At 36.0% G+C, this 19,112-nt stretch overlaps 1 protein-coding gene across 1 annotated transcript in view; it reads left to right on the plus strand.

Moving 5' to 3' along the window:
- Positions 1 to 19,112, plus strand: part of LOC104402080 (calcium-activated potassium channel subunit alpha-1) — a gene marked incomplete at both ends in the record, with an annotated part of 173,161 nt that overhangs the window by 133,479 nt on the left and 20,570 nt on the right. Inside the window, 3 exons of the mRNA XM_010009861.1 lie at positions 5,656 to 5,765; positions 11,864 to 11,932; positions 16,048 to 16,059. Of these exons, the coding sequence (XP_010008163.1) occupies positions 5,656 to 5,765; positions 11,864 to 11,932; positions 16,048 to 16,059 (191 nt within the window). The remainder of the gene's footprint in view (positions 1 to 5,655; positions 5,766 to 11,863; positions 11,933 to 16,047; positions 16,060 to 19,112) is intronic.

Consider the following 19,112-nt stretch of genomic DNA (forward strand, 5'->3'; position numbering starts at 1 on the left):
GACTTGGACAGTGTGGCTGGAGCACTTGATGGTGGAGAGCAAGTCAAAAAAGTTGAGTACCTCAGCTTTCTTCTTGTCCTGGGTAGCCAGGTCTCCTTTTCCTTACAGAGAGGGCCTACATTTTCCCTTGTTTTCCTTTTATCACAACATAGTCAGGAAAAGATAATAATGGGCTTACAGTACTGGAGAGGAACTTGGAAGATACAGATTCAAGTCACAGTGGTGGTATGGCACATTTTGTGTGAGGTCCAGCAGTTACCTAAACTCTCTTTACCTTTCTTCCTAGCTGTGATTGAAATAACTTAAATTTTTATTGCCTTTTGTCTTTATAAACATAAAATTGAAACTACTGTGGTTTTTCTTCATTATTCAACTTAAAATCAAGGTGGTTTTCATCTTTGTAAGCACAGTATATTTTCAGGTGGACTAAAAGCAAGGTTTAGATGTCACTAACCAGATAAATAATGTTCATAGTTTTAGTGAATGACATTTGTGATAAACTTGGTTAGTAGATACTTGAACTAAACTCACCCAAATTTAGCTCTTTTCGCTTCTATAAAGTTTACATAATGTTTAACTATTCCCCATTGTTTTCAGGCAACTGACATGTGAAACATCCATTTTGTAAATGCATATGGGACAGATTATTTAATCTCTACATTAACAGTTAGTTAAAAAGTTTTGGCAATTTGCTTTTGATGTATAGATAAATATCAGTAAATCTAGAGACAGACTGGACAACAATCACTCCAAGTTACAGTTAACTATTTTAAAGGAAAATAATCAGATCTGTTTAGGGGTTCAGTTTTTGAGGTTGACTGCAGCAGCAGAGTCTATAACAACATCAAAAAGGCTTAAAGTAGTCAAGAACACAGTAAGTCTTAAAGCATTTTTTCTCAAGGATTTTGAAATTATTACTTCACTAATAACGAGAGAAACAGGGTATGTTTATCTGTGAAACCTTGCTCTGTTAAAAGTTGGGAAACTGCAAGACTCAAGGAAAGAAATACTGAACACCAGAGGTTCCTAATGGTCTTTTAATTTCTAGGAGACCAGCAGGTATTCCCTTTCAAAAAATACCTGGCAGGTGATCATCTCTTTCTTTGAAATCACAGAGAAAATGTCATAGTTCAAATGGAGATAAATGCAAATATCATCTTTAGTCCATCATTTTCATCATTATCTTATAATAACATTTTATAGCATCCCATATATCAGCAATTCTTTAAATTCATTAATCAACATTTCATGGTCTCCTAACAGATCTTAAATGGTAACCATTATCTATGAAGCTTTATCACTGCTTACTGAATGACACTGGTTTTTTCCAGTTTTTTCTTGGTCCTTGACTAAGGGTGGCTTCTTAACTAGAGGTCTGATCTGCAGTTCCTTCCTTCAAATAAAACCCATCTGCCTAAAGAAAAGAAAGCAAAAGAAGGAAGTAGAAAGGAGAAACACATAGTGTATTTGTATATTTCAGGTGGTGTCAATCTAAGAAAAAGCTACAAAATAGACCATCAGTTACAAACACATCCTTGCTATCGTTATTGTTATTTGTTACCAAGCCTGCACTTTGTCTGTTTTCTGTATGTAAAGAGTTGCTCATCAGCAATATTTGCAAGGTTCACATAAATAATAAGGTTATAAAAAATTTGATATGACTTCTCTGTGTGTGGTGGAGAGTAACACAAGACAAATCCCTTTTAGCATCCCACATGATCTCTGAATGGTGAAACAATTTCTATGGAAGAAATTTCTCTTGATTGTTTGCAGCCCACTTGTCAGGGAGTGTATGATTTGGAACATCTCCATATTGCAATTTATTCTTGCAGTTGTTTAGTTCTCCAGAACTAAAGTAACTGCTTACTTGGCAGCCTGTCAACAGGAGAAGGAAATGTAAAAGAAATAAATTCATTGTAATTTATATTTCACTGGTTTCTTAAAAGGTTTCCAATCCTTGCGTTCTTTAGAACATTCTTTTTAAAGGGTGCCTTTTGACTGGTTTAATGTGGGGAAAAGATTGCTGAATCCAAAATTAATACACAGGCTGTAGGATAACAGTGCAAACTTACATAAAATACTATACAAGTCCTGTCAAAATAGCTGTGGAATTCAGAATTTTTTAATACTGGATCTCTTTTTCCCCAGGGAGATTTGTGTCACACCAAATACCAATGAAAGTTACGTTATGCTATAACATAACATATAAAAGAAATAGTAATATTTAATAATGTGATATAACAACATAATTTTATTTTAATATAACATTATAACATGTTAATGATATAATCTGAATTATTTTTTTTTCCTAACTTAACTCATTATTTCAAAATACACTGTTGTTTCCTTCTGCTTTGTGCTGTCCAGACAACGATCTAAACATGTCAGAATTGGTAGAGGAGATTTGAGTGATTTAAACAAGCTGTGGATCAGGCTATTACAGGGAAGAGGTATAGCTGAGTTGCTAAAGAATTCGAAAAGCTCAGCATTATTATGATTATAGTGTTTCAATACGAGCCATGTATGGATGTGGTATTAAAATTCTTCTTTCAATTGGACAATCAGCAGAGCTGTAGCTTTTATATAAAGGCTAAGCTCTAATTCCCTTTTTTGAAGCCTTTTAATGTGGCTGTTGCTTTATTTCCCAGTAATGAATAATAATTTTTCTCAGTGGGCTTGGTATGTACTGCATGCCTCACTTTTTTGGTACTGGCTATCCATAAAATGCTAGTTAGACATGGAATTGGTCTTACTGTCTATTAAAGCTTTTAAAGGTGAATTTTCTTCTAACGTTATTTAGACATTTTTTTTCACAGCTTTTCCTGATTAGCAGGAAAACAAGGGGTTTGTACAATTTGGGCATAGAATAAATGACTGGGTTGAAGCAGGCAGGCAAAGAAGATAACCACATTATGAGCCTGAAGGAAGAGGTGGAAACACTGCTGATGGTGAAGTAAGAAAAAGAACTCTATCAGTGAAAGTGCTGTTAGTTGATGGCTCTACATCCTCTGGTACATGTCAATAAGGCAAGCTAGTATTTCCATTTGGATAAAAGAGTTAAGAGGGAAATAGAAAGCAAGATATACAGGACATCAGCATAGGGAAACAGTTCTCTTGGTATTGTGGGTGATATCAGGTGATGATATGGTAAAGGCAAGAAATAAAGAGGCAGAGTCAAGGGCAGAGACTTACGGAACTGCAGGCAGGGGAAGTGGGAGTGAAGGCGGCTCTCCAAAAGAGGAAAAGAAAAGGATTAGAAAAGGAGCATTGCTGCATTTCTATAGAATCCTTATTTTATGACATTTTCTGGGCTTCATGATTTGGAACTGGAGTAGGAATATGAAATACAGAACTATAACTTAAAACTTTTGGAGAATATAAAGTGTTTACTAAAAATTTGTAAGAAGGAACAAGAAAAATATATTCTAGACCCTTGGGGAATTAATTAGACTCCATAACTGTTACAGTTTTTGTTTTTAAGATGTAGTTTACTTTTACAGCTTGTGCTCATATAATGTTGTTTTGTAAAGCACATAAGATTTTAAAAGCTCCTAAATATTTAATTTAAAATTAAAAAATATCAATTAATTAGCTTGAAAGTTTTGTTAGACACTTAACATTTTCATCTGATTATACCTTGCTTAGAAACATAATTTAGAGTAGAATAATAATAAGTAGAAATACCAAAACAACAATATAAACAAAATAGTTAAAGGAAAAATAGAATTAATATCCAGAATAAAGTCTTGAGTGGTATCTATGTAGGCTTGAGTTCTTTTTTAAATTTAAGAGGCAGAAGCCAGTTGCTGTATACATTATAAATGCATAGAGTGTATTGTTGGTCACAGACCTGAACTGTCTGGTAATTAGCATATGTGCTTTAGTTTTTCCCACCTTAAATTTTTATTGTTTTTTGAATTTACATAGTGAGATTTCCTCGTTATGCAAGAACCTGTTGTTTTGATACTGTTTTAAACCAGCTGTTTGACACAACAAAGATAAATTGTTGCTTAGGGATGCTTTCCTCAATTTATTGCTGAATAGCTGAAAAATTATTTTGGACACTTGTAGCCAGGACACTTACATCCCATGTATTTATTTTCTTGAATACTGACAGAGACATACAGTTACATTGCTGATTGGAATATACATTCACAACAAACCCAACACCCCTCCTAACGTACCATAATGCTTTTACCAGAAAGAATATACAGGCCTAAGTTTTGTTGCCATAAGGCATTTCATACCATTAAAATCATTGACTGGATATTATTATAGTGGACTTTCCTAGGTTCAGCTGTAGCAGTTATTTTTCTCCTTCCTAGTAGCTGGTGCAGTGCTGTGTTTCGACTTTAGTCTGAGAACAGTGCTGATAACACACTGATGTTTTTAGTTGTCGCTCAGTAGTGCTTACTCTGATGAAGGACTTTTCAGTCTCATGCTCTGCCATTGAGGAGGGGCACAGGAAGCTGGAAGGAAACACGCTTATTACTTTAAAGTATTTTTTTTTTAATTTTAAAATAAATTTTTAATTAAATTTTAAAATAAATTTTAAAGTAATAAGTTGTTTATCTTACTGGATTGGATTGAATTGTTTGATAAGAATTTCTAAAATGCTCAGTTTTCTGTGTAATGGAAAAAAAATAATGTGGCTCATACTTAACTGGTTGCAGCTACACTGGCTCTAGGACTTTAGACAAGAAAGATCAGCAGTGTAGATTAAACCACTTGAGCCTCACCTGCAGTAATTCATGAGGATGGATGTTCCTGAAGCATCCTTTTTGCCACTTCACTGGGCCTGGCTACAGCTGTTTCCTCCAGGATTAGTATCATCATCTCTTTACACAATGTAAGCTGAGCTTTGGGAAAAGCTGGGGATATCAGAAAAAGATAAATTGTGAAATGTTTAAGATACATATATTTATCTAAGTCCTTCTGAAATCAGTTGGTATTTGGTACTCCAGCCTTTCAGGTAGCTTGCAAATCTCTACCAATAGTTTTTAAAAATATGCTTTTTTATTCTATCTAAACTCAATGCTGTCTCATTTTCTGCTCTGTATGATGAAGACCTTAATGGGGCTACCTAAACACTGAAACAAATAGTTTGTTGTTTTGTTGGGGTTTTGTTGGGTTTTTTTTTTTTTCCAAAGAATAAAATGTAGCTATTAGAAATGGTTAAATTACAAGATAAATATTTTCATGGTCTGTCCGAAAGTACTAATGACTGTTGAAGAAATTCTTTCATTATTTCTTTCCCATATTTCCTTGATAGTTATAGCTACAGAGAAGAAAAAAAATACAGTTTTAAATTTAAATAACTTTATAATGCAACCATTGCACCAGAGAATTTTCAGAAAGACAAAATTGGGAAAAATTTTTCCTCAGGCTGTCTACAACCTTATTTCACCTCATACTGAATGTGCTTGACAAGAATGGAGTGTATTATTTTTACATAGGATACTTCACTGACTACATAGACTGTTTTTTAACCCGGCATTCCAAGAAATCCTGTAAAAAATAAACAATATTAATTGCCATAACAGTCTACTGACTTAATTGTTAAAATCTAATGAGTCATCTTTAGGCAGTTGTTTTAAGTTTTAATGAAAGCTTTTGGTTTTACTCAGAAGTCTGCATCTGTGTTTTTTGTTTTAGATTGAGGAGGATACATGGCAGAAATACTACCTGGAAGGAGTTGCAAATGAAATGTATACAGAATATCTGTCTAGTGCCTTTGTGGGTTTGTCCTTCCCTGCAGTGTGTGAGTAAGTACAAATGCATATTAATATATGTAACTGTTTGCCTTCTCACAAGTGAAATCTAAGGATACCTTTTCACTTTGCTACAGTCCTAATTTTGCTACATCGGATGGGATCCAATAAATTAAACATTAAAACAAACACTGCTTGGAAGTATTCCAAACATTGTAATGCTTGTTTTCAGAAGAGATTTGGAATTAAGTGATTGTAAATGAAAGCATAAATGTTTTCAGTGGAAAAATTGAACAAATTCATCAGCAATCCATTTAAATTGAGTTATTTACTCATAAGTTCTGTCCTATTGTTTCTTCTAATGATTCCCATTTTCTAACAGTGGTTGTCAGTGTCACCATCCTGGCTTTTGTCCCGTTCTAAGGAAACTATTCATTAATTGAAACAGATATAGTAGAGTCATATAAGTAGTCTGGCATCCAGAACTCTGTGGAACTGGTTGCAAACCACTTCTAACAAGTGAAATACATCAGAAAGAATATATCTATTCTGTAATGAGAAAGGAGTTTTTGAAGGATGTAGTATGTAACCGTATGTAAGCATGGCATAAACCATGCTACAGCTTTATTTCTAGAGACTGAAAATCCTTATATTTGTCCTAGAATGATTCTGTGAATAAGAGATATATATGCACAAGATTTCTATGATAATTACTGGGGCCACAAACATGGTACAAGATAGCTTAGCACAGTTATATTTCACAGAATCATAGAATCAGATAGGTTTGAGGTGACCTTTCACATCATATCTAACCATTACCCCAGGACTACCAAGTCCATCACTAAACTATGTCACTGAAGGCCTCATCTACATGGTTTTTGAACACTTCCAGGGATAGTGATTCCACCACTGCCCTGGGCAGCCTCTTCCAATGCTTGATCGCCCTCTTGGTGAAGAAATTTTTCCTAATATCCAGTTTAAATCTCCCCTGGTGCAGCTTGAGGCTGTTACCTCTTGTCCTATCACTTGTTACTTGGGAAGAGAGATGTCCTCTCTCCATCCTCCCTTCAGGTAGTTGCAGAGTGATAAGGTCCCCCCGAGCCTTCTCTTTCTCCAGACTAAACAACCCCAGTTCCCTCAGGCATTCCTCATCAGACTTGTGCTCTTCAGCAGGATCCTTCACCAGCTTCATTGCCCTTCTCTGGACCTGCTGCAGCACCTCAATATCTCTTTTGTACTGAGGGTCCCAGAAATGAACACAGTATTCGAGGTGTGGCCTCACCAGTGCTGAGTACAGGGGGATTATTACTTCCTGTGGTCCTGCTGGCCACACTATTTCTGATACAGGCGAGGATGCCACTGCCTGGGCACAAGCTGGCTCGTATTCAGTGGCCATCAGTCAGCACCCCTGGGTCCTTTTCAGCCGAGCAGCTTTCCAGCCACTCTTCCCCAAGCCTGGAGCGTTGCATGGGGTTGTTGTGGCCCAAGTGCAGGACCTGACACTTTGCCTTGTATCCAGCCTGTCCAGATCCCTCTGCAGAGCCTTCCTGACGTTTAGCAGATCAACACTCCCAGCCAACTTGGTGTTGTCTACCAGTTTATTGAGGGTGCACTGGACCCCATCATCCAGATCAGTAAATGTGTTAAACAAGACTGGCCCCTGAGGAACACCACTAGTGACCAGTTCCCAACTAGATGTGACACCACTTACCACCACTCTTTGGGCTTGGCCAGCCAGCCAGCTTTTCTACCCAGTGAAGAAGGTACCCATATAGGCCATGAGCAGCCAGTTTCTCCAGGAGAATGATGTGGGTCAGAGTGCTGAATGCTTTTCTAAGATCTAAATAGACAATGTCTACAGGCTTTACAGCTGTATCAAAACATCACAAGAAAGACTGTGAACAGCTTTTGCTAAGGGACTGTTCAAATGCTTAAAAAGAAACAGACCCTACTCTGAAGTGTTTGGTGTCTAACTAGATAATAGAAATGCTTATGCAGACTTCATTCTTAGAAGAGGAAATAGAGGAAGAAGTAAGGTATCTCTTACATAAAGGTGAATGATTTTGCTTTAACTCCTCGCACTTCTCTCATCTTTTCTGATATTCACAGTAGCAGAAACATATGAGGCATAAGAATGAGGGAGAGGCAACAGTTAGACAAATATTACCCATTTAAAAATCTGTCTTTTTCTGGGGTGTAGCTGTGACAGAGCCCAGTCTTAATTTGCTAGTAAAACAAGCATGCTCACAATCCATCCCTCCACTACGCTAACCAGACTGTGAGTAGGTTATTGAGGGAATATGTTCATTACTATAAGTACAAAACTTTGCCTGAATAGCTTGAAATAGAAAATATCATAATGTATTCTATAAATTTGCATTATATTCAGAATGAATGGTAATTTGTGCTGCTTACACTAACTATAGTCCTGAAAACTAAATTTTCATGCAAAACCATTATCAAACATATTTGAGTTTCTATAAAGGTTCTTGGAAACATGTAACTGAGACTGAGTTTGACATATCGCTGACATATATTTAACTGTGCTGGTAGAGCTGAGGTAAAATAATTGATAAAGAAGGGGATCTATTGAGATCTATTGAGATCTAGAAGCATATCTAAATTTTGGAGCTCTCCTCAAGCATTTGATGATTTGGAGGCTGAACTGTGTTTCCTAGTTTAAATTAAAGAAAAAGATCTCAAATTTCCCAACAGTTTAATAAATCTATTAAATTCAGGTTAATTAAAGCACATTGGAAATTGTAATGTGGTGTTACATATTAATGAATTTGGTGCATAGGTATTTTCATTACTGTAAGAACTGGCTATTCAATTTCAAGAACTGAAGAACAGCAAAAAAACTGTTGCACTGGTTTGTGAAGGGGAAATTGGTGGACAGGCTTAATGTGATCAACTACCCACATGTGTGGGCATTCACAACAAAATTATTGCTAAAATCTTTGTTAGGTCTATAGAGTAGGTGCTTAAAAGACCCATACCACATATGCAGCTTCTGCACATGACAGGCCTGACAGCTTCCATCCCCCCTGCCTCCATTGTCTATTACCCTGTTGGAGATAGGAAACTAGTATATCGTAACCTTCAGCCAGAAGATCATTTAAAGCATGGGGGACAAGGACTGTTGATGATGAGCCTTCAAAGAATAAATAGCCTCATATCATGATTTAGAAAAGCAAAAGAGATCAAAACTTGTATATTGCATTCAGATACATCAGGGGAATGTTAACTGAAGTACTCAAGTACATTTAAAATGTTGCCATGCAGGTACTTTAGACACTGTTTGTATGTAGTACTTTTCGTCAGTTTCAAATATCTCTCCAATATATTTGTTGGCTCCTGACTAAATAAAGAAATTGAAAAGTGCTTTCTTCAGTGTTTTGGCAGTAAGCATGAACAATGTTTTTCATGCACTGAGCCTGGCTAGGGGTATTAATTGGTAGCCAGTGATTCATAACATGCAAAATACAAAATTTAATTGTGTTTCATTTTACTGGCCAGATGGGAATAGACCAGAAAACATACCATGAATATGTACTAATCTCTGTGTGTCTTCACAGCTGAGATTATGGTTAAAATTCTAATCTGAAATGGAACTGCCTGCTTAACTAATCTAGTAAACTAAACTCCTCATTGGTATTGTTCACTTTACATTAAGTTAATGATTCCATGATTTTAGTAGAGTTACTTCTGCTCCACATCAATGTAAGATACACAGCAATCACAGATCTAGAAACATCTGCATGATTACACACACACAATGTGGCACAGCTGCATTTTTTTCATTCTTCTGTATTTCTGAGCTGGCCTGGTAGGGTGTCTTACCCTGTCAAAGAATCCTTATGAGATATGCAGCACATTGCTTCAGCATTGTCAGAACCCCTACATCCATGTTTATCTCTAATCATCCCACCTCTTCTCTTAGAATTATAGAAAGGTTAAGGTCGGAAAGGACTTTATGATCATTTAGTTCCAACCCCTGTGCTATGGGCAGGGGTGCTTCTCACTAGACCATGTCACCCAGGGCTCTGTTCAACCTGGCCTTGAACACTGCCAGGGATGGAGCATTTACCACTTCTTTGGGCAACCTGTTCCAGTGCCTCACCACCCTCACAGTCAAAAACTTCTTCCTTATATGTGACCTAAACTTTCCCTGTTTAAGTTTAAACTCACTACTTCTTCTCCTATTGCTACAGTCCCTGATGAAGAGTCCCTCTCCAGCATCCTTGTAGGCCCCCTTCAGATACTGGAAGGCTGCTATGAGGTCTCCACGCAGCCTTCTCTTCTCCAGGCTGAACAGACCCAACTTTCTCAGCCTGTTTTCATACAGGAGGTGCTCCAGCTCCCTTATCATCCTCGTGGCCCTCCTCTGGACTTGCTCCAGCAGTTCCATGTTCTTCTTATGTTAAGGACACCAGAACTGTACACAGTACTTCAAGTGAGGTCTCACGAGAGCAGAGGGGCAAGATCACCTCCTTTGACCTACTGGTCACGCTTCTTTTGATGCAGCCAAGGATGCAACTGTCTTTCTGGACTGCGAGCACACACTGCTGGCTCATGTTCAGTTTCTCTTCTACCAACACCCCCAAGTCCTTCTCCACAGGGCTGCTCTGAATCATTTCTCTGCCCAGCCTGTAGCTGTGATTGCCCCAATCCAGGTGTAGGACCTTGCACTTTGCTTGGTTGAACTTCATAAGTTTGGCATTGGCCCACCTCTCAAGTGTGTCAGGTCCCTCTGATGGTATCCCTTCCCTCCAGCGTATCAACTGAACCACTTACTTTAGTGTCATCAGCAAACTTGCTGAGGATGCACTCAATCCCACTGTCCATGTCACTGACAAAGGAGCTGAATGGGATCACTCCTAACACCAACCCCTGAGGGCACCACTCGTTACCCGTCTCCAGTTGGATGTTGATCTGTTGACCACAACTCTATGCATGACTTTATCCACTTTATCCATGCAGTTTTTTATCCACTGTGTGACCCATCCAGTTTAGAGACAAGGATTTTTTGTGGGATGGTGTCAAATGCTTTGCAGAAGTCCTGAAGAAATATTCTGAAGAAATAGCAGAAATTACCTGTTCACAGTGATTTCTGAAATCTGATATAGAAATTGAATAGTTCAGTTCAGCAGCCATTTCCTTATTTTCTGCAAAGCATGTGTCTGATGCAAAGTGTGCAGGATATTGCTTAATATCCTTAATATCTTTTCATTAAAAATATAAATATTGTTGAAATCTATGCAAAAATATTAATAACACTGAAGCAAGGAAGTTTGTAGAGAAGCACTGAACACTGGAAAAGGTAGTGTATGATATAAAGATAGCATCTAGTAGAAAGGTGAGCCCTAGAGTAATTTGTGACAAACACGTCGAACAGGAAGCATTGGTTTTGCATATGTTACAATGACAAAATGGTTACAATGAAAATGGTTTTCAGCGGTTTAAAAAAGGTGGTTAGTTTCTTGTTTGTTCTCACATTGTCTGTTAGCTTGAAGCAAATGGCGGTGTGCTACATCACAGTTCTGCAAGTCTGTGAGTATCACTCTTGAGTTGTTTTGGTAAATAGTCACTTTTACGGACTTCTACAACTGCAACGTGTGTATTACAGTATCAGAATGTATTTCCCATATATTTGTCAGAGATTGTTTCCAGTCATGCTCTTTCTCTGTGACAGTAGTGGGCATTATTTATTTACTAGTAGAGTACTCTCATTTTACTTCAGTATATACCTATTTCCTAAGGAATGTACACTACAATCAACATGTAGCTGAATTCCAGCAAAGATTTGAAAATATTCCTCAACACATCCAAAGCTATAGCCAAGTGCAATTTTATGTTGTGTATTATGACCTTGTGTTATTATTACTGGCTAAGTAGACTTAGTAACATAGTGTGTTGGTTCTTATGTCTGACACTACAACACTCAACTTCTGGGTTTATATTTTCAGGAAAATAATGTGTTCATTATCTTCAAAGTAGAAAGACCTCAATATATGTTCTGTGTATACCTAACTGAAAAAAATGGAAAATATTGTAGTGTAAGTTCTCAGAGAAAATACGTATCCTGCGGTGATCTCTATGTATGTGATGTTGTGAAAAGGACTGACTCTTGTCTGCTTCTTTTCCTGCAGACTGGTGTTTGCAAAACTAAAGCTTTTAATGATAGCCATAGAATACAAGTCGGAAAAACGAGAAAGCAGGTATGTCAAATGCCTACCAATGTTTAAGTTCTGGAATGCATTGTCAAGAATTGTGCCTGGTTTTTTTTCAGAATGAATATGGCTATACTTATACCTTTGAAACATTTTAGAGTATAATTAGCATGCCACCATGTTATACCATTTCACATAGCACTGAAAAGCTTTTATTTCTTCCCTATTCCTCTTTTCTTAAATTAATTCAAGTCAGAACATTCAATAGAAGGTGGGGGAACAGTGATAGTCCCATCTCTAGAAGTGCAATTCATTTTTACTTAAATGAAATCTTCAATGTTTTTGTTCACAGTGTATCAATTTTAATTGGAGGTCCAATTATTTATTTTGCTGAAAATCAAACAGTGGAAAATAGATGTGAGATCAAAAATTGTTATGGCTATGTGTATTCTCAAAATAATAATTTTATTTAAATGAGTTTGGAAGAACCAGTTTAGCATACGAGATAAAAAGACAAATCAGATAAACAGTATTTATATGGTATGACAAAATGTGTATATTTGAATAACATCATGAAACTGGAAAAGATTAAATTAGCTTGAAATTAGCAACTGCCTGACCCCTTCCCTCAACCAAATGGAAAAAATTCATTATTATTAGCACTTATTCACAGACAGGAAAAGAAGTATTTCTTGCAGGTTTTTCATACAAAGATGCATAAAAATCCAGGTGAACACTGGAGTCAATCTTCTTTCGGCTTGTGCACTGGTGCTTTACACGACATTGACTTTTGTATAAAAAAACATGTTCTAAATTCGGTCTGCAAAATATGGAGGGACATATAATAAAAATGTGATAATGCTGTCTCTTAACTGAATTTTGTTTTTTTTCTGTCAAAAATTATATTCTGTACTACTGTAGTAAGTTTTGAACTATACATATTAGTTCATCTTACTTTTGGCCAGAAATTACCTAAAACTTTTGAGGGCAATTGTTTCTCGACATAGGAGGACCAATTCTGTCATTTGAGCTCATACTACAATTTCTGAGGTTTTGAACATTCCTTTTAGTATTTATTATTAAATGTTGTATTTTTTCTATATTAAAAATATCTATAAAACCTATGCGGGACATACATTGCAATGCAATACCATGTTACAACTACTTAAAAGAGTATTTCCACACCTTATCAGTTTTGCTTGATTCTTTCCTATGTTAAAGTGATATGTGAAGTGGTGCATGTGCTATTGCATATTATTTTTGTCCACAGTATGCCGATTAAGAAATCTTTCTTTGGTTTTTTGTTGGTTTTTTTTTTTTTTTAAATACCAGATTTTTTTTTTAATATTTTCAGCTCCCAGGGGCTCTTAAAATACTTTTCCATTTAATGATCTCACTCCACATTAGCTAATGTAAAGCAAATTATTTATTCTTTTGTCTCTGAACAGTTTAATCTCTTCCTAGAAAATTAAAATACAGTAGTAACAGCAGTGAAACTATTTACCAGATTTCGTATTTCAATATTAGAAAATATTTGGTTTCTGTTTTTTTTTTCCTTAAGAAGTATTGCCCGACTTTAGGTTATCATTACTTCAATTGTGATTTACTTACATAAGCGCTAATATTACAGTCTTTTTCAGTAATAACAGATAATTCATGGCTTCCATATCATTCTTTGCACTAACTTCAGTGGAAGTTGGATTGAGTTCTTAATCACAAGGTGATGCAGAGGATCCCACAAAAAGTAACACAATGTGATACAATCTTATATTCCTTCTTACTTAAAGCTACGCAGGTAACAGTTCACAATTAATGAATTTGGTAGAAAAAAAGAGCCAAAGAATTGCAGAAAACAATACTAAAAAAGGGATGTTAACAGCTGGATTTGTGAATACAATGTAACAAGAGGAGAACATGTAAGCTAGATATTCATATTTTTTATAAGCCTGATCCACAGTAATATCTGCTGACTTTATTAACCAGTGATAATTTTACAGTCACTGGTGTATCACAGAGCTACTTGTACCATACATTTGCTGTTCTACCTGTTCCTGTGCTCTTTAACCCAAATATGTTAATTACATACTAGTGGTTTTCTGAGCTGGAGCCTTTTAGTCTAAATAGGTAATGAAACAAAACTTCGGTTTATCACTTTTTAGGTATAGTTGCATTTCCTTGCACCTTATTAAATGAGAAGATGGGGAATTAAGATAAAAATTGGAATAGAGTGGTATACAAGTGCAAGCTGTCTTTGAAGAAGATAAATTTGTCATTTGCCAATTATGTATGTTGACTTTGGAAATATTTTATTCTACTTCATATTTTAAGTTCTTCATTGGTAATTCTTCATAAAGATGAAGGGAGAACTGATTATGGTACCCTTTTAGCTTTCATGCTGTGAGTGTGACCACCAGTAGGTATCTGCTAATTTATTTTATCATAGCTTAGATTCATATTTTGTAAAACTGTTTGGAGGTTTTACATTGTTTACAATTTAGAGCAACAATGATACATATAAATACAAAATTAGAATATTATGTAGGTGGCACCCTTTCATTAAAAGCCAGTATTTCCTGCAGCAGCTGAGACAGGTCTCGGGCCAGTATTTTCAGGAGCAGGGGAAATTTTCAAAGCATTGTTTTTGTCTAAGGGATGAGAAGATCCCACCAGTTTAGTTTCTGTTACTAGTCAGAAGATCTGCGTAAGTAAATTATGTATCTGATTTTTTTCGCTTGCACAGGGAGTTGCATATTCAGTTTAGCTTCATCTTCCTTCATCAGTTTGCACTCAGACCTAAAGGAGCACAAAGTGAATTCAGGAGTGTGTGCAGCTCTCAACAGTAGTAATGTGAGGGCATTCTAGGTTTCCTAATCCCCCTTCAAATTTTCATCTCAGTGTTAAGGATAAATACTGGTACCATTTTGAGTCAATGGCAGACTTTTCATTGACTTTGTTAATGTCTTCATTACATGTAGAATAGTATAAATACTCATTTATGTATGCACATTTTTCTCCCTTCTTTTTTTTTTTTTTGTCCCCCAGGCAGTCTCTCAGGTGCCAGTTTTCTAAAGCTGAGTTTCAGCCAATTGCTGTTAAAATTTGAGATCAATAGTAGTTATAAATCATCAGAACTCTATCCAAGCTAATATTAATGTATAAGTTAGCAGTAGCTGAGTTTGCTGCTTGCAGCTGGGTTTTCTTCTTTTTTTCCTGACTCCTAATAAAGCTATGCAAAACAGTAAGCACACCTTGTTAACCATTTAGACAGTACTAGATCATTAATTATAAACAATTTACAACATTGCTTAAAAGCAGAATTTAAAAGTTTTCAAGCCTAAATATAGATAATATAGATATGATAAATACAAACTCATGTTCATATAATTGGTAAAGCAACTACAGTATGCTTATCCTTTTAGACAACTCTTTCTCATGAAGTTATTTAAAGATTAATTAAGATAGCCATGCTTAGTTTTTCTACTTTTGCATTTGTATAAGTAATAATGGTTAAATTACTGCTCACTTATCCAAGAAATCTTTGAGCTTAGAAAACGTTACTGACCAGCTATTGAGGTCTGCGCTTCAGTAGTTCCAGGTCACAATGTGAGTTAGCCATTCCTTGATATCTAATTAGTATCTAGGAATATTATAATCAGTTATTAAGAGCAGAAAGCACTTCTTAAATACATTTTTGTGTCCTTGAGATTACTTTAGCTTAACAAATGGTCTTTCTTGGTTCATTTGTGGAGAGGTTTTTTTTCTTATGTAGAAAAAATACTAAAGGAACATGGAGAACATCAACTTGAAAATGTCCCAATAGATAGCAAAAAATATCAGTTCAAAATGCAGACATTCAAACTCTTTATCTGAAATTCCTTTTAGAGATTTTTTGCTTTCCTTTCCCCCCCCTTTTTTGTTTTCTTTCTTTCCACATGAGTAAACAAAAAGGAAAGCCTAACCAGGATTCTTCCCTCCTGCACCCCATGTTTACTCCTCTTGTTAAATTTGCTCTTTGTCTACCCATATATTTGTTCTCATTATCAGCAGAAAAACCTTTGAGCCTTGAAGACTTTTAAATAAAGAGGTTTTTTTGCTTTTACTTTGGTGTCAGTTGATTTCTTATCGAAGTGTTTGATTTGCAATTTTTTTCTTGTCGTTTGCAGAAGCCGAAAGCGGTATGCCCTCTTCGTTACCTTTCCTTCCAACCTCAATCCTACCTCCACTCCTTCTAACTTCAGGACTAATTCCTTGCCAAGAACACAGGAAGATAACATCTTTGTCTATCTTTCTCTGTATATACACACACATATATGCATATAGATACATATTCATCTGTATATGTGTGTGTGTGTATATATATATATGTGTGTATATTTATATATGAGCCCCCAATCTCAAAGAGGAGAGAAAATAGCATTTTGTCTCTCCATTGGTTCTTGTGACTCACGCACTAACTTCTTTGCAGGAAGTACAAAATAAAACAGTAGTTTTGTAGGCTTTTTTTCCTTCATCATCTTTTTGTGGAGTCATTGGCGTATCAGACTGTTGCATTTGGAAAGCAGACTTTACTGTTAACATCTCCCCTTCTCTTTTCTCATTTGTACTGTATTGTGACGATGTATATTTCGTCTTTACCAGCCCTTGTGCTGCCATGTTGTCTCCATATTCACATGTTCATTGATGTCCTTCTTTCCCCAGAGTCTTCCTTCAAAACACATAATAGAGTAGTTAATGTTTTCTTGTAGTCTCACCTTCCATTAACAACAAATACCTGATTCTTTGCATTGCTGGTCCTGCTTTGAGCCCAGTTACTCATAGTACTCATTAAAGCTATTGTACTGTTCCAGCGAAAGTGCCATGGATAATCTCTACTATGTGTCACATACATTTGAATGACATTTATTAAGCTCATTTATGAAGATGTTACTGAATGTATTTGTTTCTCAGTTTTGGTTTTAATTTGGGAGGGCATGGTTTGCATTTTGTTTTTGTATACCATGCTGTGAGCCATTCCTTAGTCTACATTCTATCTTGCTGCTCTTGGTTTGGATGAAGTAAATAAGGCGTGCTCTTCCGTATCCTCTTCTCTCCTCAATTCTCTTACCACTACCAGCTTTGTTTTTCTACCTGCTTATAGAAGTCTGTCTAACTGTCACTGACTGTCTGACTTATAGAAGACTGTCTGACTGTTCTCATTGTCCAGACATTTCAATTTCCTTCTTCATCGTACTCTCCAAACTTTACTTTCCATGTCTGTTCTGTTATGTGTTTTGTATGTGTTGTTTATTTTTTAGTCTTATTTTCCTGTGGTTTCTGAGTAGATGTGTGAAAAGAGAGGTGGCTTCCTGTCAGTTTGGCATTACTGAGATGATCCAACTGCAGAGAAGTTACTGCAACACTTAGCATCTTCAAGGATATGCAGTTGTTGCACCTCTACTTCGCTTCTTGCTTTAAGTATATATTATCTTGTGGTGAAGGCATGTTACTGCTGGCATGATGAGCAACATGAAGAAGTGTTGTACCAAGTGAAGTTGCTTGCTCCCAGAATAAAGTATATTGTGCTCCTTCATTGTACTGATAATCAATCACTTCTGGAACCAGAATGAATAATTTGTATTGAATTTATCAGCATCGTTGAACTAGTTTGGACTATGCCCCAATAAAATACTTCATGCATATCCTGTAGACCATGACTAAGTAGTTTCTATTGTAAAGAACTCCTGGGAGCAACCTTTTATATGCTTGTAGTAATTAAGCTTTAAAATACTGTAGCATGTAATGTGCACTGTGTCTTTTGCCTTGTATTCTTTTTAGTGTCTTACTGGATTTTTCTGTGTAGAGCAATATGGATCTGAATTAATGTCAATGACTGAGCCCAGAAGAAAGAAGCAGTACTTATTCATTTACATTCAGTGTGAAGCTGGTATGCACACAACTCCCACTGTGGGATTTGTGCACCTACCATCACACTCCACTTCAAAACATACCCTGAAACGAAAAATATTGTCTCAAACTATTTTTGTAGTTCTAATTCTATAGTTGTGTAAATGACATGATACTTTTTAAAAGGCCATTATGCTAATAGTGGTGCATTTCATCTGGGCATGGCATGAAACAATCAAGAATAATAGCTGGGTTTATTTAAAAATGTGGTAGCTATAGTTAGTAATACCACACAGTCTTGTTTAGATGATGTATTAATAGTACTTAAACAATATTATATCTTCCTGATTACTAGATGATATTGCTACTGTTTCAGTCACATGGGGAATGGTACAGTACATCTACCACAAGGTTTAAAATGGAGTTGTAATGGCTTTTGTCATTTCTGTAGTCAAAATTTCGCTGGTTTTTATTAATTGAATTCAACAATTGATCTTCTCTTTTTTTTAGACAAGGATGATGGCAGTTATAAATGTAGCCATAAATCTGAAAGAAAATATAAATAAAAGAAAAAGGGAGTGTTACTGAATCAGACAAATTTCCTTGATGCAGGGATGAACTGTTCAATTGCTCACCGATAATGGGATTCATATTACCTAACTTTATCCATCTAAATGTTAGATGTCTAATCTCTTTTCAGTTATCCCGATTAGCGCATGATTGCCAGGGAAGACAGAGACAGTTTTTGGAAGCAGCTTCCATTCTAAGACAGATGAGATGAATCCCACCTTTAGTGCTGTCTAGAATGTAACCTTGAAAGTAAGAACAAACAAGAATAGTACATAACTGCAGCTGCTGACAAGGAAAATTCTTAAATTAATTTTCTATATCTTCCAGTTTTTAGTCTTCACATAACGCTATTAAAATGTTGTTATCCTCACCTATTGTCTGTGCTGTACTTGCTGGGCATTTCCACATGCCTTTGTCAGCCCAGTTTTAAGACCTTTAGTTAAAGGTCTTAGTTTTAAGACCTCTTCCATATTAATGATATCCCTCATTTTTTCAGAGAAGATGGATAGTTACACAAATCTGAGAGTCACCTACTGAATAAGTGCTATATCTAGATTAAGAGTTCAAAGTTACGTCCATTTACAACATGGAAGCCTACTCCGTTTCAAGCTGTGCAAAGCAAATTGTGGAGCCATGTTACTTAGCAAGTGGCCTAGCAGTAAATACATACAGTGTCATGTTGGTTCAGACTAACACCAATAGGTTGTTTTCTCCATGTAGTTCAAATAGAAGATAGCTGAATATTGTTGAAAGCTACAGGATTTTTTTTTCACCT

The sequence above is a fragment of the Nestor notabilis genome, unplaced genomic scaffold, assembly GCF_000696875.1.
Source record: "Nestor notabilis isolate BGI_N333 unplaced genomic scaffold, ASM69687v1 scaffold292, whole genome shotgun sequence".
In the NCBI taxonomy this organism is placed as follows: domain Eukaryota; kingdom Metazoa; phylum Chordata; class Aves; order Psittaciformes; family Psittacidae; genus Nestor; species Nestor notabilis.